We start from the raw sequence: 24999 nt of genomic DNA on the forward strand, positions 1-24999 counted from the left end.
TTGGCTGCATTTCTGATCAGCGCTTGTTGGGCCTGTGAGTTTAGGGGGGGCCGTGCCTGGGTAGGGTTACAGTTGTGCCATACTCCTGCCATTTCTGAATGATCGGTGGAACAGGGCTCCGTGGGAGGTTCAAGGCTTTGGGAATCTGTTTGTAGCCTAAGCCTGCTTTATATTTCTCAATAACTTTATCCCTGACCTGTCTGGTGTGTTCTTTGGGCTTCATGGTGTTGTTGCTCCCAATATTCCCTTAGCAACCTCTGAGGCCGTCACAGAGCAGCTGTATTTGTACTGACATTAGATTACACACAGGGGCACTCTATTTAGTCATTAGCACTCATCAGGCAATGTCTATGGGCAACTGACTGCACTCAGACCCAAGGGGGCTGAATAATTACGCACACCCCACTTTGCACTTATTTATTTGTAAAAAATGTTTGGAATCATGTCTGATTTTCCTTCCACTTCTCACGTGTACCCCACTTTGTATTGGGCTTTCCCGTGGAATTCCAATAAAATGGATTCATGTTTGTGGCTGTAATGTGACAAAATGTGGGAAAGTTAAAGGGGGCCGAATACTTTTGCAAGCCACTGTATGTGGTCACAGAACCCCTCAGTGACTGCATATATCCTTATCATTTACAGTAGGGGGTACAGTATCCCTTATAATACATGAGTGATACTCAGAGTTCCCTGTATAACTCAGCCTGCAGCCTTGTGCCTTTATATGGGGGGCACAGAACCCCTCAGTGACTGCTAATATCCTTATCATTTACAGTAGGGGGTACATTATCCCTTATAATACATGAGTGATACTCAGAGTTCCCTGTATAACTCAGCCTGCAGCCTTGTGCCTTTATATGGGCACAGAACCCCTCAGTGACTGCTAATATCCTTATCATTTACAGTAGGGGGTACATTATCCCTTATAATACATGAGTGATACTCAGAGTTCCCTGTATAACTCAGCCTGCAGCCTTGTGCCTTTATATGGGGGGCACAGAACCCCTCAGTGACTGCAAATATCCTTATCATTTACAGTAGGGGGTACATTATCCCTTATAATACATGAGTGATACTCAGAGTTCCCTGTATAACTCAGCCTGCAGCCTTGTGCCTTTATATGGGGGGCACAGAACCCCTCAGTGACTGCTAATATCCTTATCATTTACAGTAGGGGGTACAGTATCCCTTATAATACATGAGTGATACTCAGAGTTCCCTGTATAACTCAGCCTGCAGCCTTGTGCCTTTATATGGGGGGCACAGAACCCCTCAGTAACTGCTAATATCCTTATCATTTACAGTAGGGGGTACATTATCCCTTGTAATACCTGAGTGACAGGCCTAAGCCCAGGGCACATTATGATACAGCATTCAGGGCAGGTGGGTTTGGGGGTGTCAGGCCTTATTGTACCCCAGTTGCTCAGTTTGGGGAAATGCCAGTGCTTAGTAAGTTTCAGTGTTGGCTGGGATATATACAGTAGATGGGATGTTGGCACTGGGCACAGTGGGTTGGTGCCAGCTTGGGGCAATAGACTCAAAAATGAGACATGATGGTTTCAGCTGTAGGTACAAGATGTGCCAATTGCCCTGGCATTATTGCCCTCCTCCCCATATGAATGTGCCAGTCCTAATGCTACCCTGATTCTAGGGGTGCCACTGCCCTTATTCTAGGGGTGCTGCCGCCCTTGCCCCAGGTTGCAGAGCCATGGGCTGGTGAGAGATGCCTCAGGCCCACAAGCTGGCACTGCCCCTCCCAGGGTGGGCATGGGAGATACTAATGATGCGGAGCAGCTGCCTCTGTACATCCCACTAATCCCAGTGCCCAGGTCCCTTCCAGGGTAAACAGAACTGCCTGTCCCAGTCCGTCACACTCTGCACCCTGGGCAGGGAGGCTCTTGGGCTGAGCCCCAGTGAAATGGATCTGTGCGGGCAGCACCCTGGGTGGGACACTGGGGCTCCCAGGAAGATGGATTGGTCACATGGGCAGCGCTTTCAGCAGGAAGAATGGCAAGTTCCTTTGCCCAGGATCTGCTTGTAACAGGTGCAGCCCAGTAGGTTCCTGGGTAAGGGATACAGTGCCCACTCGAGCAAGTGCCCGTCCTGCCCACTGGCACTGCCACCACTGCACCGAGCAAGCTCCCGTCCTGCCCACTGGCACTGCCACCACTGCACCGAGCAAGCTCCCGTCCTGCCCACTGGCACTGCCACCACTGCACCGAGCAGGCTCCCGTCCTGCCCACTGGCACTGCCACCACTGCACCGAGCAGGCTCCCGTCCTGCCCACTGGCACTGCCACCACTGCACCGAGCAAGCTCCCGTCCTGCCCACTGGCACTGCCACCACTGCACTGAGCAAGCTCCCGTCCTGCCCACTGGCACTGCCACCACTGCACCGAGCAGGCTCCCGTCCTGCCCACTGGCACTGCCACCACTGCACCGAGCAAGCTCCCATCCTGCCCACTGGCACTGCCACCACTGCACCGAGCAAGCTCCCGTCCTGCCCACTGGCACTGCCACCACTGCACCGAGCAAGCTCCCATCCTGCCCACTGGCACTGCCACCACTGCTCCGAGCAAGCTCCCGTCCTGCCCACTGGCACTGCCACCACTGCACCGAGCAAGCGCCCATCCTGCCCACTGCCACCACTGCGCAGAGCAAGCTCCTGTCCTGCCCACTGGCACTGCCACCACTGCACCAAGCAAGCTCTCGTCCTGCCCACTGGCACTGCCACCACTGCACCGAGCATCGTATCGATACCCAAGGCTTTCTATTCCCAAGGAGGGAAACTGAGCAACTTCTGTCCTTCCTGGGCACCGACTCACTGGGCAAGGTAGGTGTCTGTCCGGAACCTGCTCTGGAACCCACTATTCAGGGCAATGCCTATTTCATCCACTCTCTACCTACCTACCTGCCCAGCTCAGCCATAACCCCTACTCACTCCTTCCCTGCCCAGCTCAGCCATAACCCCTACTCACTCCTTCCCTGCCCAGCTCAGCCCTAACCCCTACTCACTCCTTCCCTGCCCAGCTCAGCCCTAACCCCTACTCACTCCTTCCCTGCCCAGCTCAGCCCTAACCCCTACTCATTCCTTCCCTGCCCAGCTCAGCCCTAACCCCTACTCATTCCTTCCCTGCCCAGCTCAGCCCTAACCCCTACTCACTCCTTCCCTGCCCAGCTCAGCCATAACTCCTACTCACTCCTTCCCTGCCCAGCTCAGCCATAACTACTACTCACTCCTTCCCTGCCCAGCTCAGCCATAACCCCTACTCACTCCTTCCCTGCCCAGCTCAGCAATAACCCCTACTCACTCCTTCCCTGCCCAGCTCAGCCATAACCCCTACTCACTCCTTCCCTGCCCAGCTCAGCCATAACCCCTACTCACTCCTTCCCTGCCCAGCTCAGCCATAACTACTACTCACTCCTTCCCTGCCCAGCTCAGCCATAACCCCTACTCACTCCTACCCTGCCCAGCTCAGCCATAACTCCTACTCACTCCTTCCCTGCCCAGCTCAGCCATAACTACTACTCACTCCTTCCCTGCCCAGCTCAGCCATAACCCCTACTCACTCCTACCCTGCCCAGCTCAGCCATAACTCCTACTCACTCCTTCCCTGCCCAGCTCAGCCATAACTACTACTCACTCCTTCCCTGCCCAGCTCAGCCATAACTACTACTCACTCCTTCCCTGCCCAGCTCAGCCATAACCCCTACTCACTCCTTCCCTGCCCAGCTCAGCCATAACCCCTACTCACTCCTTCCCTGCCCAGCTCAGCCCTAACCCCTACTCACTCCTTCCCTGCCCAGCTCAGCCATAACCCCTACTTACTCCTTCCCTGCCCAGCTCAGCCATAACCCCTACTCACTCCTTCCCTGCCCAGCTCAGCCATAACCCCTACTCACTCCTGCCCAGCTCAGACATAACTCCTAACTCCTACTCACTCCTTCCCTGCCCAGCTCAGCCATAACCCCTACTCACTCCTTCCCTGCCCAGCTCAGCCATAACTACTACTCACTCCTTCCCTGCCCAGCTCAGCCATAACCCCTACTCACTCCTTCCCTGCCCAGCTCAGCCATAACCCCTACTCACTCCTTCCCTGCCCAGCTCAGCCCTAACCCCTACTCACTCCTTCCCTGCCCAGCTCAGCCATAACCCCTACTCACTCCTTCCCTGCCCAGCTCAGCCATAACCCCTACTCACTCCTTCCCTGCCCAGCTCAGCCCTAACCCCTACTCACTCCTTCCCTGCCCAGCTCAGCCATAACTACTACTCACTCCTTCCCTGCCCAGCTCAGCCATAACCCCTACTCACTCCTTCCCTGCCCAGCTCAGCCATAACCCCTACTCACTCCTTCCCTGCCCAGCTCAGCCCTAACCCCTACTCACTCCTTCCCTGCCCAGCTCAGCCATAACCCCTACTTACTCCTTCCCTGCCCAGCTCAGCCATAACCCCTACTCACTCCTTCCCTGCCCAGCTCAGCCATAACCCCTACTCACTCCTGCCCAGCTCAGACATAACTCCTAACTCCTACTCACTCCTTCCCTGCCCAGCTCAGCCATAACCCCTACTCACTCCTTCCCTGCCCAGCTCAGCCATAACTACTACTCACTCCTTCCCTGCCCAGCTCAGCCATAACCCCTACTCACTCCTTCCCTGCCCAGCTCAGCCATAACCCCTACTCACTCCTTCCCTGCCCAGCTCAGCCATAACCCCTACTTACTCCTTCCCTGCCCAGCTCAGCCATAACCCCTACTCACTCCTTCCCTGCCCAGCTCAGCCATAACCCCTACTCACTCCTGCCCAGCTCAGACATAACTCCTAACTCCTACTCACTCCTTCCCTGCCCAGCTCAGCCATAACCCCTACTCACTCCTTCCCTGCCCAGCTCAGCCATAACCCCTACTCACTCCTTCCCTGCCCAGCTCAGCCATAACCCCTACTCACTCCTTCCCTGCCCAGCTCAGCCATAACCCCTACTCACTCCTTCCCTGCCCAGCTCAGCCATAACCCCTACTCACTCCTTCCCTGCCCAGCTCAGCCATAACCCCTACTCACTCCTTCCCTGCCCAGCTCAGCCATAACCCCTACTCACTCCTTCCCTGCCCAGCTCAGCCATAACTCCTACTCACTCCTTCCCTGCCCAGCTCAGCCATAACCCCTACTCACTCCTTCCCTGCCCAGCTCAGCCATAACTCTTACTCTCCCCTGAGTAATACAGTTAGGAGTAGGAGGTATTTGACCACTGAATGTGCCAGAGAGGGGAATCTCCTTAATGAATTCCCTGACACCATGTGGGGTGAATAGTCTGATACCTGATCCCCTATTTGCCAGCAGGGGGGGGGGGTTTCAAACAGGAAATTGCACTTGCACACAGCTGTTATAGAAGCCCCCCAGCTTGGGACTCCCCTATCTCTAGTTAATTGTAATTAAACATCATTAATACCTCAGTACAGACTGGCTACACTGGGCCCCTTGGTAGCACAGTCAGGGCCTGCCTTTATACTGGGTTTCCTGTTCCCAAGAGCTCACAACTAAAATAGCAAGAAACTTTTTGAGGTGCAGATAAATGTGGCCCTAAGATTTCTAGAAATAATTACCCATGTCCCTGTAAGTACCCTGATCTATTGCAGAAAGAAACCTCAGTGTATTTTTGGGGGGGAGGGGTCAGGGTAGGCCCCCCTAACAGCATAGAAACCCAAGAGACTATGTAGAAATGCAGAGAGGTATAGTCAGGCAATTTATTCCCTCCCCCCAGCGGGTGTGCTTATTGGTTTGGCCTAGAACTCCCCTCCCCACGTGGCATTACTGGGGTGCAAGCCTGACACGTTGGCTTGTATACGCTGACGCCGGTTCCTTCTGCCCCCCCCCAGGGATCACATTTCTCTGAGCTCAGAGAGTCCCAGATCTGTGGGGCAGCTGCCAATGACAGTGCCAATCACTAATGGAATTCACAGGCTCTAAACTTAGTCCTGGAACATGGTCAGGGGCTGCCACCTTGGCACTAGGTCGGGTAAACACGAGAGGGAGGGTAGGGAGTGTAGAAGTTACATACCCTGGGCAGGGGCAACTTTTGAGAATCCAATGTATTGTCTCTGCTCAGTTCTACTAGTTAGTCCTAATCCCACTGGGAAGGTTCCCCCTACCCCACATGTACCGCTACTGTACTGGGCCCAGGAGGGCACCATCTATGTACAAACAATAAAGCGTTCTAGAGGTTCCCCCCAAATCTAACAAGGCCTCTATTTCACAGGGCAAGAGGGTTCCCTTCGGCCAGTCCAGTCACACAGAGAAAGAAGGCTTTACAGCCCCAACAGAACTCAAGGACAAGAAGTAAAAAAAAATTGGGGGCACCAGCACCAACACAACGGCCCCTCTACAAAGACCCCTCCACGGCCTTGTGAGGACACGGTGGAAAAGCAGATCAAGAGTCCACAAATAACAGCCTCTCCCAGTCCTAGTGGGGGCAGGAAGGAACAGGACACTCCAGGGATGGATACAAAATGCACCGAGGGGTAACATTCACAAATAAGCAGTGTAATATTCAGGAGGAACATTATAGCTCTCACATGTGTCCCTCAAAGGTCTCTTAGATACAGAGCTCTTTAACCCCCTACAGGTCTCCATGTACAAGTATAGAGCTCCATGACACTCATAGGTCTCTCAAGTATGAGAACAGAACTTCCAAAACCTCTCAGGTCTCCTTCATGGAAACAGATCTTTATGGGCCTCTTCTTTATGGGTATAGTGGTCTCTAGGAGGCCAACTTCCCATCCCTCCTGTCTGTTCTCTGTATAAGCTTCTCCTCACAGGTATCTCCTCCATGGTTCTAGAATGATCTTGATCTCAAAGGACCTCCCCTTTATAAATATAGGGTCATCCAGCCCTTGTAAGTCTCTCCTTTATGGGGACAGAACTTTTCTTGGAGGACTTGAAGCTCACAGACCCTCCCATGTCTCTCCTTCTCACAGACTCAGGCAGCTTCCTTTAATGGCTTTAGAGGTTCCTCAATACACATGGGTCTCTTCTTCATGCAAACAGTTTTCCAAACATCATGAGTCTCTTCATTCAAGGGCAAGTGGTGCCCCCCTACCATCTGTCATTTCATATTGCCTTCCTTTTTTGCAGACCCGAACAGAGCAGCAGCCAAGTGGTGGAGTCATGTGAGGGTGACAACATCAAGCCCAGTGACATTGACTCCCATGCATGTCCTACAAATGTTCAACCACCAAAAATGCATCTCCCGATTGCAAGAATTAGCAATGAGGAGGCCCCTGTGGAAGCCCTAACAAGCCCAGAGGGCACGGTGAGCGTGCCGCAGAGTCCAACTGTTATAATAGGACAAGACGTGTTTCAGATAATTGGTAAGAAATGGGACATGTTGGCCTGGCCTGGGCGGTTTGAGGTTTTTTGGTCAAATAAATTTTTTGGGGTTATATAAATATTTAGAAATTTTGTGTCAACAAATGCCCCAAACTGGTCCTCAGCGAGGGATTCAATGGATACCCAGGGGAACAAAGAAGCATTCTAGCCAAATGTCACCATCAGTTAAGACCCTCCAGTCATATTGATTCTGGGTCACTTGGGGGAAGGGCTGCCCCCCAGTTTGGGAACCACTAGTTTAAAGGATAAGAAATTCTTTCCTACTAGTTTTGGGTAGTATTCAGCCCTATTTAGGGTTCTTATACACCTTTGGGCACAAGGTTCACTTAATAGCATGTTGGGTGTGAGTGTTGGGTGTGAGTGGCCCTACCCAGGAATATGCCCATGAATATGGGACAATGGGTAGGACTGGGGTAGGTGAGCTCCTTTCTGGATATAATATTTCATATGGAACTGAAACTTTCTAGGGAGTCATGTACAGCCGGGGCCCCCACAGATATTCATTCTTCTTCTCTCTACAAACAGATGACTGTCCCCCACCGGCTGCCCCTTTCCCTCACCACTTTGTCACTTTGCATCCAGGAGATGTCTCCAGCCTGTATGAAATGAACATGGAAGAGACCCTTGGAGGGTATGTTGGTGATATTATCTCTCTCTCTGTCTGTCTCTCTCTCTCTCTATATATATACATACACATGTATGGGAACGACACATGCAAACCATCAATAGACACTTTGTATGGAAACATTATTATCCTTATTTAGACTTCCCTGCAGTCCCATTGGCAGCATGCTATGAGATCATTTCTTGCTACTGGTAGGACAGTGGAGAATTAGAAGGTGATCCCACCAATAAAGGGTTTCACCCCCCCCCCCACCCCTGTTCTTGTGTCCGGCCTAGGTAGGGTGCTGGAGTGAGGGACTATATCGGTACCATTTCCTTCTTTATGTGGGCTCCTACGGACCATAGGGACGTGTCACCCCTGGGGTGGGCCATCCTTGTGTCGAGCCCCTTCGGTTCCATACTTGGCCCAGATCTTGCCCCAGATCTTTATATATAGTGAGGCAAGATGGTACCTCAACCTTCTAAAGCTTCTCCTCAATGCACATGATAATGGATTGCAGCACTGATACATTGATGCCAAAGAAATCCAAGATGGTGGTCCTTACTCTCTTTGGTTCTGAGCTTGCACAGGCTGGTCCACCACAGCCTTCTCCTGAGCGCTTTTTTGATGATGTCACAGATAAGACATCTTGGGGGGAAAAGGTACCTTTGGGAACCCTAATCCTTATTGGCTCCGAATCAGGAGACTTACTTGTCTTCCTCCTTCTCACACCAGTCCCGGGTTAAATCTGTGCACCAGTCCCGGGTTCAAATGAGTTCTTGGTGGCGCATGTTCTGGCCCATTCATGCGTCATGACGCTTGCATGTAATCAGATGCATTGTGACGTCAGACATATCCTGGTGCTCTTGTGTTGTCTGTCACTTTAAAATGCCTGCCCAAACCTACACTCATTGCCCAAGCTGGCCCATGGCTACAGTTCCGTGCCTGAGCCTTCTCCTATGTTATTGCTTCCTGGTTCTGACCTGTGCATGATCCTGACTCCGCTGATTGCTGCCTCCCCTGACCACTACCCTGATATTGACCTTGATTCTATCGGAACCATTGTCTGTACCACATTTCTGGGTTTCTCTTGGCCGTGTTCAGGTTCTCTGTCAGCCCCAAAGGGGTGTCGGTGAAGATTGGAGTTGGCTGGGGCCTCTCATTTCCTAAGCAGCCCCAGGGCTCCTATGTTTCCTGTTCATAATGAACCAAATCCTCCTACTGACTGAATGAAGGGCTTTATACAATCTGTTGTTTAGGAGATGAGTCTCAATCAGTTGCCCCTAGTGCTGCTTGAAGGTATTCTTCCTCTGATGAACTGACTTTGTTTCCTTCTAAATAAACCAACCAACTTGGTAAAACTCTACTACGGAAGATCTAGGCGGCTCTGAATCATGGACCCCACCCTCTTGAATTAAAAAGCCCTTCCCTATGCATGTTGTCATGGAAACCCTAGTGAAAAAGAATGGAAGGACCCTGATAAAGCACCTGTATTTACTAAGGGCGAGTCATCAAAATGGGTTTTCCCCCAAAGGTGGATCTAGTTATGGCTAGTGTTGGGGAAATTAGGTTACTGGAGACCACATGAGGTGAAAGAATAACAAAGTGACTTCTGAACTCACCAAGACTCATAACCCTGAACAAAGAAATGGCAGAGTTTAGAGAGTCTTTTGCTAGGGCAAGGACTGAAGAGGAACATTGGGGTATGTCTCACAACTCTCCTCAGTACAAAACAACAGTGAGAGGAAACTCCCAAGGATGTGATGGAACTCACCATGGACAGCTTGAAAACCGACATCGGCCACTTTAGATGCTTCTATGGGAGAATCTTGTTGAGTTGTCCTCTGTCACTTTCTAGAAACTTATACCAGCAGAAGATGGCTCTGGATTGAGGGACCCCATGGACAGAAGGTCTAAATGTTTATTGAGCACCTCTTTAACTAAATTCAGTATTAAATGTCTAAGATCATGGAGACAACATGTCTACTCTAGACCTTGAGCAGGCCAATCTTTATGTTCGCTGTTCATGCCTCACGTGCCAGGCCAGTTGTCCTTCTTTAGTTGACTCTTCATCACTTTAAGTTTCAAGCCCCTTCCTTCGACATAACTAAGAGCACCTTGAGTTTTTTTTTTTTTTTTTTAAAACAAATATCTTTATTGAACAGCACGGTAATCAAATACAACATTGGCATACATTGTGCATTGGTACTAGTAAGGATCCAAAACCTAAGAGTCCTGTGAAGAGTGGGAGCAGTGGAGGATTTACGGGGAGAGGATTGATATCTATGGGGGATCTCCTGTGGGAAAGGGGACTGGGGTACCGAGGCAGTCCGTCCAGTGACACCAGATTGGCATGTAGGTGAGCAATTTCCCTCTCCTGTCCAGTATAGTTCGCCCTGAAGCAGCAGTTTCGTCCATGGCTTTTTTCCACTCCTGTGATTTTGGGGGTGCTCGGTCGTTCAAGTGCTAGGTGAGTATTCTCCTGGCATGGAACATGGCTTTCAAAATAAACATTTTTGTATGGCTATCAAGAGTGTCATTCAAATCCACAGTTAATAAGCAGTTTCTAGCTATACTCGCGGCCCAACCCAGGATTGCAGCGGTAAGCCACCCGGTTATTTCCTCCCAATATTGTTTTAGGCTCGGGCAGCTCCATAAGGTATGTACTAATGTAGCGGTCTCAGAGCCACATCTCGGGCACAGAGGTGAGGTCAGTACTTTCATGGCATACAGTCTTTGTACAGTATAGTAAGCTCTATGAATTAAATACAATTGCAACAAGCTATGCCTATACGCGAATGAGACCAGCTTTGGGGTGGTAAGTATCCATTCCCACTGAACATCAAAGAGAGTACCCAGTGTGCTCTCCCAGGCATCCCGTCCACGCAGCTCAGGGTCTGTATGCTGTGGTTTGTACAGTTGTTTGTACAGGCTCGAGATCTTGCCCTTGTGGGCGGGTATTAAAAGAGAGTCTATTAATGGAGAATTGGCTACCGAGATGTTGGAGCGGGCAGATTGGGAGGTAAGTGCCCTTGCCAGTTTGTAGTACGTTAGCCACTGCGTGGAGGGGAGCTGCCTGGTGTCACATAGTTGTTGCAGGGGTAATACTGAGCGTGTACAAGATTCTAGGAGGGTTGTGCGATACCAGCTGTGGGAAGTCTAAATTGTGCCAGAGGGGAGTCTGGGGTGGGTATTGTTTTATTAATCTATGCCCAGCCTGGAGTATTGTATTCTGGAGTACCAGTATAGATAGGGCATTGCTTGGTAGTTTTTTAGCCAACAGAGAGGGCCAGGGGGATCCCTGGTTGCCAGATACCAAAGCCCACAGCTGGTGTAGTGGGGGGGAGATGTCTGGGTGAACCATCGGGGGAAATATGTGTTAGTTGGGCTGCCACATAGTAAGTATATACATCTGGAAGTGCCAGTCCCCCCCCCCCATCTCTGGGCCTCATGAGAGTAGTTAAACGTAGTCGGGGTCTACAGGAGCCCCACATGAATTTACTGAGTAGAGAGTTCAGCTGGGTGAATACCTTTTTGGGGATGTATATTGGGGAATGCCATAGCGCATACAGGACTTTCGGTAACAGAAACATTTTGGTCAGTTGAATTCTCCCGGCTGGTCCCACTGGTCAGGTTTCCCAGGTTTTACATTTATTTTGTGCCCACTGGAAGAGGCTTTCTATGGTGAGACTATAGTATTGTCATATCGGAAGGGCTATCTGTATACCCAGGTAGGTGAATTGCTAGAGATCTGCAGCGGGCATGTATCCAGGGGTTTGTTGGGTTGTTGCTTGTCCACCAGAAAGAGTACTGATTTAGCAGTACTGGTTTGTAGCCCTGAGATTCTACCCAATCCCTGTGTGGGGTCAATCAGTGCAGACAGGGAGGGGCCTCTGTCCCCTAGGTACACTAAACTGTCATCGGCACAATCTGGGGGTGTGCCCGCACTGCCTGGGCAAAGGGTTCTATGGCTATGGCAAAGAGCAGGGGAGATAGCGGGCACCCCTGCCTTGTGCCCCTGGATAGTGCAAAAGCTGGGGTGGTGAGGGAATTGATGCGGATACTGGCCATACTGGCCGGCAGGGGTATGAGCTAGGTTTAGGTACAACCGTCTAGTGTTTAGGGCCGCGGTTTTTGCAGGGATGAATCCTATCTGATCGGGGTGAATTATTTTAGTAATTACCTTGTTCAACCTACGGGCTAGAACTTTGGCAAAAATTTTCACATCTGCCGTGAGAAGGGAGATTGGCCTGAACGATTGGCAGAGTAGTGGGTCCTTGCCCTGCTTGGGAATGAGAACAATTGCTGCTTCGTAGAGGGATTCAGGGAACTGACCAAGTTGTATGGCTTCCTTAAAGAGCTTAAGTAAAAGTGGGGTTAGTATTTTAGAGTGCCTCTTGTATATTTCTATGGGGAGACCGTCGGCCCCTGCAGCCTTACCTGTAGTCTCGGGGCAATGTCGGGAGAGCTAGTGAAGCAAGAAAGGAATTCATTTCTGATTCAGGGGCTGCGAGTTTGGTCTTGTACAGGTCCGTATAGAATGAGACCAACATTTCTTGGACCGCCGGGGGGTCAGTATGCAATTTGCCTAGGGAGTCTCTCAGTGCGGGGACTGGAGGGGGGGTGGTATGGGCTTTGGCCAGGTGGGCTAGCATTCTACCCGCTCTCTCTCCCTGTTCGTATACATTCGTTTTGATAAAGTAAAGCTTATTCAGTGCTTTTTGTTTAATGGCTTGGGTTGTTTTGTGCTTCATTAAGCAATTTTAAGTTATCTGGAGAGGGGGAGGCGGCTGCATCTAGTTGGGAGACTCGTGACTCAAGTGTTTGCAGCACCTTGAGTTTTTACAGAAATAGTTAACTCCATGGCATGGTTGGTAACCCTACCTAGCCAAACGTTTTCTTAAAAGGGGACTTTCTTCAAAAAATGGAAATATTAATCTAAGAAGAACCATCCAGTTCCTGGGATTTGTGATTCAAGCAGAAAATATGAAAGAGTTCCCACCAAATGAGGGAAGCAATGAACATCCTGGGTCCCACCACCCCCTCTATAGAAGCAGTTCCTTGGGCCAAGCTCCATATGAGACCCTTAAGCAGAGATTTTGAGGACAATATCACAGCCTAAAGATGTTCTGCAGTCCCATCTCTCAGGACAAGGCAACTACTGAAATGGTCACCATAAGCACTAATGAGAGGAACTTGGCATTATCAATAGGCTCAACAGGCTGGGGTACACATATCGGGCAACTATTTGTACAATGAGAATGGGACCCATGGGTACATTTTAATTGTCCAACCTCAGGTAACATATCAAAGAAAGACAATTCTTGTTTTCCATCACCATCTGAAGAGGAGACCCCTCAGAATTATTCAAGACAACTCAACTATATATAAAAACAAGGGGGTACAAAAGCCCCTTTTTAAAGTCAGAAGTTGAATAAGATCATCTCAGGGGCAGAGAAATATGTCCCTCCTGCAGTTCATATTTAGGGCGAAGACTGTGCATATTGGTTTGGCCAGAAGAGTTTCAGACCAGGAGAATGGACCCTAAATCAAGAGGTCTTCTGCAGAATAACAGATCACAGGGGATCTCCATCTGTAGATTCAATGGCCAAAACTTTGTGTTCAATTTCCAGGAAGGACTATCTGAATTATCTGAAGTCAAGTGGAATTATCCTCTGGTTTATATTTACTCCCATAATTCCCTGTCGTGCCCAGGAAGCTCTACCACAAACAGGTCTCTCATGATCGCTTTGTGCTGGCCCAAGAGGAGTTGGTTTTTACTTCTCTGTCAGATGTACAACAAAGAACTTTGGATTCTTCCTCAGATTCTGAGTCTGTTGACTCAATGGGAAATCCAGTGTCAGGGTTTGTTCTGCCCCATCACTACCAGCACCGAGACTGATGGGCCCGTAATCAAGAACTTTCCTCTGAATCTTCCCTAATAAAGTTCCCTTTGTTATTGTTTTGTCATAAACCTACCCAGCCAGAGGTGGTGATCCCCTTTATAGGGGGGATTACTTATCTCATTCCCATCAGTCCCTGCCCCAGTGAGCTTACAATCTAAGGTCCCTATCACATTCCCATCAGTCCCTGCCCCAGTGAGCTTACAATCTAAGGTCCCTATCCCATTCCCATCAGCCCCTGCCCCAGTGAGCTTACAATCTAAGGTCACTATCACATTCCCATCAGCCCCTTCCCCAGTGAGCTTACAATCTAAGGTCCCTATCCCATTCCCATCAGCCCCTGCCCCAGTGAGCTTACAATCTAAGGTCCCTATCACATTCCCATCAGCCCCTGCCCCAGTGAGCTTACACTCTAAGGCCCCTATCCCATTCCCATCAGTCCCTGCCCCAGTGAGCTTACAATCTAAGGTCCCTATCCCATTCCCATCAGTCCCTGCCCCAGTGAGCTTACAATCTAAGGTCCCTATCCCATTCCCATCAGCCCCTGCCCCAGTGAGCTTACAATCTAAGGTCCCTATCACATTCCCATCAGTCCCTGCCCCAGTGAGCTTACAATCTAAGGTCCCTATCACATTCCCATCAGTCCCTGCCCCAGTGAGCTTACAATCTAAGGTCCCTATCACATTCCCATCAGTCCCTGCCCCAGTGAGCTTACAATCTAAGGTCCCTATCACATTCCCATCAGTCCCTGCCCCAGTGAGCTTACAATTTAAGGTCCCTATCCCATTCCCATCAGCCCCTGCCCCAGTGAGCTTAAAATCTAAGGTCACTATCACATTTCCATCAGTTCCTGCCCCAGTGATCTTACAATCTAAGGTCCCTATCCCATTCCCATCAGTCCCTGCCCCAGTGAGCTTACACTCTAAGGTCCCTATCCCATTCCCATCAGTCCCTGCCCCAGTGATCTTACAATCTAAGGTCCCTATCCCATTCCCATCAGCCCCTGCCCCAGTGAGCTTACAATCTAAGCTCCCTATCCCATTCCCATCAGTCCCTGCCCCAGTGAGCTTACAATCTAAGGTCCCTATCACATTCCCATGAGTCCCTGCCCCAGTGAGCTTACAATCTAAGGTCCCTATCACATTCCCATCAGCCCCTGCCCCAGTGAGCTTACAATCTAAGGTCCCTATCACATTCCCATGAGTCCCTGCCCCAGTGAGCTTACAATCTAAGGTCCCTATCACATTCCCATCAGCCCCTGCCCCAGTGAGCTTACAATCTAAGGTCCCTATCACATTCCCATCAGCCCCTGCCCCAGTGAGCTTACAATCTAGGGTCCCTATCACATTCCCATGCAATCGGGCGGGGTCATTTCTGTCTGTTTTCTTGGGCTGACAGGTTCAAAACCAGATAGGTGGCAAACCTTATATGGACCCTGGGCACATACAGTACCCTGGTACAAAGACACCTGGGCACATACACTAACCCCTGGGCACATACACTAACCCCTGGGCACATACACTAACCCCTGGGCACATACAGTAACCCCTGGGCACATACACTAACCACTGGGCACATGCAGTAACCCCTGGGCACATACACTAACCCCTGGGCACATACAGTACCCCCTGGGCACATACAGTACCCTGGTAAAAAGACACCCTGGGCACATACACTAACCCCTGGGCACATACAGTACCCCCTGGGCACATACAGTAACCACTGGGCACAAATACCACTGGCACACTGCAGAACCCTGGGCACTATACACTAACCCTGGCACATACAGTACCCCCTGCACATACAGACCTGCGTAAAAGCCCTGGGCACATACAGTACCCCCTGGCCACATACAGATACACATACACCCTGGTCAAAGACACCCTGGGCACATACACTAACCCCTGGGCACATACACTCAACCCCTGGGCACAACAGTACCCTCGTACAAAGACACCTGGGCACATACAGTAACCCCTGGGCACATACACTAACCCCTGGGCACATACAGTACCCCCTGGGCACATACAGTACCCTGGTACAAAGACACCCTGGGCACATACACTAACCCCTGGGCACATACACTAACCCCTGGGCACATACAGTAACCCCTGGGCACATACAGTAACCCCTGGGCACATACACTAACCCCTGGGCACATACAGTACCCCCTGGGCACATACAGTACCCTGGTACACAAAGGACACCCTGGGCACATACACTAATCCCCGGGCACATACACTAACCCCTGGCACATACAGTAACCCCTGGGCACATACGAACCCCTGGGCACATTACACTAACCCCTGGGCACATACAGTACCCCTGGCACATACACTACCCTGGTACAAAGACACCCTGGGCACATACACTAACCCCTGGGCAACATTACACTAACCCCTGGGCACATACAGTAACCCCTGGGCACAAAGACACCTGGGCACATACAGTAACCCCTGGGCACATACAGTACCCTGGTACAAAAGTCTGGGGTAAGGGGTAATTATATTTCGCTACGAGACATTATGTTATTCTTGACATATTTTAAACAGACTCTATAAGCTGCGCATGGTTTCTCTCCCATTCTGCCCCAACCCCATAACAATATACATGGAACTAATCAGCCTTTGTTTGTGTGCCAGGGGGCGCTTCGGAGAAGTCCATCTCTGCACAGAAAAGTCCAGTGGCCTGAAGCTTGTGGTGAAAATTCTGAGCAGCAAAGATCGGGTGAGGGTTACTGTATTAGGGTTAGGGTATTTGAGTAAGGGTATTACGTTTAGTGCATTAGGGTTAGGGTAGTATTGGGGTTATGGTATTAAGGTAAGTGTATTAGGGTTAGGAAATTAGAGTTAGCCCCCCACTCAGATATCATTACAATGATCCATGAACTTTCATTTATGGACTTCTGACCTTGACTGGTATCTGGGTCTCTACTGGCACCACCTTGACTGGTATCTGGGTTTCTGCTGACACCACCTTGACTGGTATCTGGGTCTCTACTGGCACCACCTTGACTGGTATCTGGGTCTCTACTGGCACTGCCTTGACTGGTATCTGGGTCTCTACTGGCACCACCTTGACTGGTATCTGGGTTTCTGCTGACACCACCTTGACTGGTATCTGGGTCTCTACTGGCACCACCTTGACTGGTATCTGGGTCTCTACTGGCACTGCCTTGACTGGTATCTGGGTCTCTACTGGCACCACCTAGACTGGTATCTGGGTCTCTACTGGCACCACCTTGACTGGTATCTGGGTCTCTACTGGTACCACCTAGACTGGTATCTGGGTCTCTACTGGCACCACCTTGACTGGTATCTGGGTCTCTACTGGCACCACCTAGACTGGTATCTGGGTCTCTACTGGCACCACCTTGACTGGTATCTGGGTCTATACTGACACAACCTTGACTTGTATCTGGGTCTCTACTGACACCACCAAAGACTGGTATCTGGGTCTCTACTGGCACCACTAAAGACTGGTATCTGGGTCTCTACTGACACCACCAAATACTGGTCTCTCTGAGTCTAAGAGATGCCCTGTGTGTCTCTCTCTGGGTCCAGGAGATGGCTCTGAATGAAATCCAAGTGATGAATCAGTTGGACCACCCTTATATCATCCAGATGTTTGATGCGGTGGAGATGCCCAGCGAGATCTTTCTTGTTCTGGAATAGTAAGTGGAGATTGTTGTGTCTCTGCTACTAATTCATGGGTTGGGTATAACTCATGCTTGCCCCGCACCCTCAAATGACATCAGGGAAGGGGTGGGCACTGCTATATAAATCCCCCTATGCATCACTAGTCCCGTACTGTCCGTGACCCTCCCAATTCTTGCCCATTGTGCCCCCCGTCCTACAGCTCTGTGCCCACTCTGATAAATACCCCAAGTATAAATCTATGTCCCTATAGCTGCCATCCTGTGCCAATAATTGCCCCTCTGGCCATGAGTGACCACACCTAAGATGCGCCCTATGGTACCTCATCCTGTTTATTTTCTGTACCAGTGGCTTTAGCTCCATGTCTCGTTGTGTTCCCCACAGTGTGGAAGGGGGGATGCTCTTTGAGCGGATCATCGATGAGAGTTACCAGCTGATGGAGGTGGATGCCATGGTGTTTGTGCGCCAGATCTGTGAGGGCATCTTCTACATGCACCAGATGTACGTCCTACATCTAGACCTCAAGGTACCTCATCTGGGGGCTGGGGGGCAACAGCACTAGAGTAGCTTGGCCATACAATGCCTTAGGTTGAACTGCCATATCTTCTCATTGAATTTCATGAACATTGGGATAGATTTATAGGGGTAGCAACGCCCTGTGAATAGTCTCCTGATCTCCTGGGGGTACGAGGGTTCTAACGAATCAAGGGGAAGAGATACAACATCAGTAGTGACTGGGGCTAAAGCAGCTGGACTTGCCCTTCCGAGTGGCTTCAGGATTCGCAGTCCAGTTGGAACATACAGTGTTCTGTCACCCAGTGATGCTCAGCAGGCAACAAAATGCCCTGAATTGCCCTGTGTGCCAATACTGTTATTGCACGCCCTAAAGCCATGATCAGTGTCTTCTAGTCCCACCCACTGACTAAACTAGACTCCCTGCCCCTCCCCCTGTAAGCCCCTTGCTTGAGCCACAGACTCAGTAAGTGTTCTAGTCCCGCTTGCCCACACGCATATCAGAGTGTTCTTGCCCATTGCGAAGCCACACAGCCCCTATCAGAGTGTCTCCCGCGCCCATCTGCTTGAGCCACAGATCTCCCTGCCCTCTGTAAGCCCCTATCAGAGTGTTCTTAGTTCCCCATTGCCCATTGCTTGTAAGACAATTGCAGACTCCCTGCCCCTCCCCCTGTAAGCCCCATCATGCTAGAGTGTTCTCCAGCTCCGCCCCAGCCGCCTATGCTTGAGCCACAGACTCCCTGCCCCTCCCCCTGTAGCCCCTATCAGAGTTCTTAGTCCCGCCCATTGCTTGAAAGTCCCGCCCATTGCTTGAGCCGACAACAGACTCCCTGCCCCTCCCCCCCTGTAAGCCCCTATCAGAGTGTTCTAGTCCCCGCCCATTGCTTGTTCTCCTTGCTCCCAGACTCCCCCCAAGCCCCTATCAGAGTTGTCCCTTTGTCCCTGTCCCCCCATTGCTTGAGCGCACAGACTCCCTTGCTCCTCCCCCTGTAAAGCCCTATTCAGAGTGTTCTAGTCCGCCCCATGTGCTTGAGCCCAGACTCCCTGCCCTCCCCCTGTAACCCCCTATCAGAGTGTTCTAAGTCCCGCCCATTGGCTTGAGCCACAGACTCCTGCCCTCCCCCCTGTAAGCCCCCTATAGAGTGTTCTAGTCCGCCATTGGCTTGAGCCACAGACTCCCTGCCCCTCCCCCTGTAAGCCCCTATCAGAGTGTTCTAGTCCCGCCCATTGCTTGAGCCACAGACTCCCTGCCCCTCCCCCTGTAAGCCCCTATCAGAGTGTTCTAGTCCCGCCCATTGCTTGAGCCACAGACTCCCTGTTTCCCTCCCTCCTGTAAGCCGCCTTCAGAGTGTTCTAGTCCCGCCCATTGCTTGAGCCACAGACTCCCTGCCCCTCCCCCTGTAAGCCCCTATCAGAGTGTTCTAGTCCCGCCCATTGCTTGAGCCACAGACTCCCTGACACATAAGAATAAGCACAGAGGGAAAAACTACTAAAATCTTTTCCCTTCTCCTGTCTCGCAGCCCGAAAACATTGTCTGTGTTTCTCCAACCAGTCACATGGTGAAAATCATAGATTTTGGTCTGGCACGAAGGTCAGTCTGTCTGGTACCGTGTGTTCCGTCTGTCTGTCTGGTACCGCGTGTTCCGTCTGTCTGTCTGGTACCGTGTGTTCCGTCTGTCTGTCTGGTACCGCGTGTTCCGTCTGTCTGTATGGTACCGCGTGTTCCGTCTGTCTGTCTGGTACCGTGTGTTCCGTCGGTCTGTATGGTACCGCGTGTTCCGTCTGTCTGTCTGGTACCGCGTGTTCCGTCTGTCTGTATGGTACCGCGTGTTCCGTCTGTCTGTCTGGTACCGCGTGTTCCGTCTGTCTGTATGGTACCGCGTGTTCCGTCTGTCTGTCTGGTACCGCGTGTTCCGTCGGTCTGTATGGTAGCCGCGTGTTTCCGTCTGTCTGTCCCTGGTATCCGCGGCTAGCGGTGTTCCGTCTGTCTGTATGGTACCGCGTGTTCGTCTGTCTGTCTGGTACCGCGTGTTCCGTCTGTCTGTATGGTACCGCGTGTTCCGTCTGTCTGTCTGGTACCGCGTAGTTCCGTCTGTCTGTATGGTACCGCGTGTTCCGTCTGTTCTGGTTATGGTACCCCGCGCGTGTTCCGTCTGTCTGTATGGTAACCTGCGTGTTCCGTCCTGTCTGTCTGGTACCGCCCCGCGTGTTCGCGTCTGTCTGTATGGTACCGCGTGTTCCGTCTGTCCTGTCTGGTACCCGATCGGGCGTGTTCCGTTCTGTCTGTGCTGGTACCCCTTGGCGTGTTTCCGTCTGGCTCTGTCTGGTACCGCGTGTTCCGTCTGTCTGTCTGGTACCCCGGCGTGTTCCCGTCTGTCTGTATGGTATCCGCGTGTTCCGTCTGTCTGGTTATGGTACCGGCGCGTTCCGTCTGTCTGTCTGGTAGCCCAGGCGCGTTCCGTCTGTCCTGTATGGTACGCGCGTGTTCCGTCTCTGTCTGTTCTGGTACCGCGTGTTCCGTCTGTCTGGTCTGGTAGCCGCCGGCGTGTTGCCGTCTGTCTGTCTGGTACCCGCGTGGTTTTCCGTCTGTCTGTCTGGTACGCTTGCGTGTTCCGTTCTGTCTGTCTGGTAAACCGTGCGGTTCAGCGTGTTCCGTCTGTCTGGGTACCGCGCGTTGTTCCGTCTGTCTGGTAGCCCGGCGGCGTGTTCCGTCTGTCTGTCTGGTAGGCGTGTTCCGTCTGGTCTGTCTGTGGTACCGCCGTGTTCCGTATGTTGTCTGGTACCGCGTGTTCCGTCTGTCTGTATGGTACCCTGCGTGTTTTCCGTCTGTCTGTCTGGTTACCGGCGTGTTCCGTCTGTCCCTGTCTGGTACCGCGCGTGTTTCCGTCTGTCTTGTTCTGGGTTACCGCCGATGTTCCGTCTGTCTGTGCTGGTACCGGCGTGTTTCCGTCTGTCTGTCTGGTAACCTGCGTGTTCCGTCTGCCTGTATGGTACTGCGTGTTCCGTTTCTGCCTGTATGGTACCGCGTGTTCCGTCTGTCTGTCTGGTACCGCGTGTTCCGTCTGTCTGTCTGGTACCGCGTGTTCCGTCTGTCTGTCTGGTACCGCGTGTTCCGTATGTCTGTCTGGTACCACGTGTTCCGTCTGTCTGTCTGGTACCGTGTGTTCCGTCTGTCTGTATGGTACCGCGTGTTCCGTCTGTGTGTCTGGTACCGCGTGTTCCGTCTGTCTGTATGGTACCGCGTGTTCCGTCTGTCTGTATGGAAAGCTGATGTAATTTCTATATTTAAAAGGGGTTAACGATCTCAGCCTGGCAATTATAGACCAGTAAGTCTGACATCTGTGAGAAGAAAGTTATTTGAAGGCTTGTTAAGGGATCACATTCAAGATTATGTTTTTGAGAATGGCATTATGGGTAGGGATCAGCATGACCACCTCAGGTTGAAGTTGAACCTATCACGTGTGTATGGCATGTATGTTGCGTGTTGCTGTTGGATGTAGCCCAGTTCAGATGAGGTTATGGGGTCTCTGTATCTGTTTCAGGTTTAAGCCACAGAACAAACTGAAGGTTTCCTTTGGGACATCGGAATTCCTTTCCCCTGAAGTCATTAATTTCGACTTTGTGTCTTTCCCAACCGACATGTGGAGCGTCGGGGTCATCACGTATATGATGTGAGCCCCCCCGAGTCTCACTTTCTCCTATGTGCCCCCCACTTATTATGGTCCTGGGGGCAATTCCTGCTGGGCTGTACTGCATGTCACTACCCGACCACCGCCTGTCTCTCTCCCTCTCCCTCTCTCTATCCTCTCTTACTCTCACTCTCTCTCTCCCTCTCTTACTCTCTCTCTCCTCTCTTACTCTCTCTCCTCTCTTACTCTCTCTCTCCTCTCTTACTCTCTCTCTCCTCTCTCCCTCTCTCTCTCTCTCTCTCTCTCTCTCACTCCTCTCTTACTCTCTCTCCCTCTCTCTCTTACTCTCTCTCTCTCCTCTCTTACTCTCTCTCTATCCTCTCTTACTCTCTCTCTCCTCTCTCCCTCTCTCTCTCTCTCTCTCTCTCTCTCTCTCTCACTCCTCTCTTACTCTCTCTCCCTCTCTCTCTTACTCTCTCTCTCTCCTCTCTTACTCTCTCTATCCTCTCTTACTCTCACTCTCTTACTCAAATCAAATCAAATCATTACTCTCTCTCTCCTCTCTCCCTCTCTTACTCTCTCTCTCCTCTCTCTCTCTCTCTCTCAGGGTCAGTGGATTATCTCCATTCCTTGGTGACAACGAGACAGAGACCCTAAATAATGTTCTGAGCGGTGAGACAGGATTTGATGAGGAGCCGTTTGAGTCGGTCTCATATGAAGCCAAAGATTTTATCTCCAACCTGCTGGTCAAGGAGAAGAAGTGAGAAACTTTCCCTTTGTCTGCTCTCCAGCTAAACCTGACAGCTCTATGGGCCCAATGAACCCCAAATATCTAAGTGGCCTGGGGTACCCACAGACTTAGCCAGAGAGTGAGACAGAATCGGATAGAACCCTTGCACATGACCCACATGAGGAGAGAGAGTTGGGTTTTTGGTTCCTGACACCATATTCTTCCTGTTCCACCAGTGGGAGAATGAGTGCAGCCCAGTGCCTCCGACACCCCTGGCTCAACAACCTGGACAAAAAGGCGAAACTCTGCCACCGTCTCCTCAAGTCACAGATTGAACTGCGCAAGTATATGATGCGGAGACGCTGGAAGGTACTGAACCCCAAAATACAATCTTGCTCTCCTATTAACCCCAACCAACCCCAAGTGTCTGAATTCATCTAATTTTTTCACCTATTTCCACCAACTCTCCCCCAGCATGTGACTGCCAAAGGTCTAACTCCATCATCTCTTCCCCTCGTCCATGTCCCTCACCCAACCCCCAGTATGTGACTGCCAAAGGTCTAACTCCATCATCTCTTCCCCTCATCCATGTCCCTCACCCAACCCCCAGCATGTGACTGCCAAACATCTAACTCCATCATCTCTTCCCCTCATCCATCTCCCTCAACCAACCCTCAACATGTGACTGCCAAAGGTCTAACTCCATCATCTCATCCCCTCATCCATGTCCCTCACCCAACCCTCAGCATGTGACTGCCAAACATCTAACTCCATCATCTCATCCCCTCATCCATCTCCCTCACCCAACCCTCAACATGTGACTGCCAAAGGTCTAACTCCATCATCTCTTCCCCTCATCCATCTCCCTCACCCAACCCTCAACATGTGACTGCCAAAGGTCTAACTCCACCATCTCATCCCCTCATCCATGTCCCTCACCCAACCCCCAGCATGTGACTGCCAAAGGTCTAACTCCATCATCTCTTCCCCTCATCCATGTCCCTCACCTAACTCTCAGCATGTGACTGCCAAAGGTCTAACTCCATCATCTCTTCCCCTCATCCATGTCCCTCACCCAACCCTCAGTATGTGACTGCTAAAGGTCTAACTCCATCATCTCATCCCCTCATCCATCTCCCTCACCCAACCCCCAGCATGTGACTGCCAAAGGTCTAACTCCATCATCTCTTCCCCTCATCCATGTCCCTCACCCAACCCTCAGTATGTGACTGCTAAAGGTCTAACTCCATCATCTCATCCCCTCATCCATCTCCCTCACCCAACCCCCAGCATGTGACTGCCAAAGGTCTAACTCCATCATCTCATCCCCTCATCCATGTCCTCACCCAAGCATCAACATGTGACTGCCAAAAATCTAACTCCATCATCTCATCCCCTCATCTATGTCCCTCACCTAACCATCAACATGTGACTGCCAAAGGTCTAACTCCATCATCTCTTCCCCTCATCCATGTCCCTCACCTAACCCCAAGAATGTGAGCTGTCAGGGTTCCCATAGCATTTAGTAAATGTTGGGGGTTAGTTTGTGTTTATATCACCCCCCCCCCATGAAAGGGGTTCCTTATGGCTGATTGTAATTTATATCCAAGTACTGAGATAATGAGCGCTAATAAGTATGACATCTAAATGCCCCTTTGCTCCACACATTTATTGCCCCCTCCCATTCCGGGGTGCCCTGCGTGACCCACTCGTTTCCTTTCTTTCGGCAGAAGAATGTCTTTGCTGTGACGGCCGCTCACCGACTCATGAAGATCAGCAGCTCGGGGTGTCTCACCTCCATGGCAGAGTGACGGGCTGGGGCAACTGGGGGCAAATGTCTCAGCTGATTGTGCAAAGCTTTTGTCTGTTGGTATAGGGCATGCTGGGAGTTGTAGGCAAGTGCATGTATGGGGAGCTATTTCCCTTCTGTACAGTAACTGGATCTAAATGCCAGGCTTGTGTGGCAGATTTAGTTAGTGGCCAGTTGGCCGGCTGAACCGATCCCTCTCTGTGTAGCAATAAAGTCTCCATGTGATTCAATATCAGCCTGACCTGATGTCACTGTTGCTATGGGGCGCCCATAGTAACGACAGCTGCAAGGACCCAGACACAATGGCACATCTGGAAGGGGCTGTGGGCTGGGCATCCCATAATATACCCTTGGGCTTGTGTGCTAGGGTTGTCACCTCACCCCTTTAATACTGGCTCCCTATTGGTTCCACAAGCTGCAGCTGTGATTGGAGCATCGATGCCTGCTGCAAACAGCATGGTTTCAAGCGGCCATGCAGCCGCCATTCAGTTGCCCCTCGTTCAGTTACCCCTCCCCATCACATAACTGCCCATGCAGCCACGCAGCCGCCATTCAGTTGCCCCTCCATCAGTTACCCCTCCCCATCACATAACTGCCCATGCAGCCACGCAGCCGCCATTCAGTTGCCCCTCCATCAGTTACCCCTCCCCATCACATAACTGCCCATGCCGCCACGCAGCCGCCATTCAGTTGCCCCTCCATCAGTTACCCCTCCCCATCACATAACTGCCCATGCCGCCATTCAGTTGCCCCTCCATCAGTTACCCCTCCCAT

The 24999-nt window shown here is 51.2% G+C and overlaps 1 protein-coding gene across 1 annotated transcript; it reads left to right on the forward strand.

Annotated features, from left to right (window-relative positions):
• Positions 1-1840: 1840 nt before the first annotated feature.
• On the forward strand, positions 1841-24455 carry xkr7 (X-linked Kx blood group related 7). The gene is made up of 12 exons (XM_031894787.1): positions 1841-2832; positions 6251-6512; positions 7126-7361; positions 7906-8011; positions 16530-16614; positions 17451-17560; positions 17928-18069; positions 19577-19647; positions 21599-21727; positions 22293-22445; positions 22652-22784; positions 24146-24455. Exons 2-12 carry the CDS (start codon positions 6490-6492, stop codon positions 24224-24226), a joined length of 1269 nt encoding a protein of 422 aa, XP_031750647.1. The 5' UTR covers positions 1841-2832; positions 6251-6489; the 3' UTR covers positions 24227-24455.
• The last annotated feature ends 544 nt before the right edge of the window (positions 24456-24999 follow it).

The sequence above is a fragment of the Xenopus tropicalis genome, chromosome 10 (genome assembly GCF_000004195.4).
Source record: "Xenopus tropicalis strain Nigerian chromosome 10, UCB_Xtro_10.0, whole genome shotgun sequence".
NCBI classification, from domain to species: domain Eukaryota; kingdom Metazoa; phylum Chordata; class Amphibia; order Anura; family Pipidae; genus Xenopus; species Xenopus tropicalis.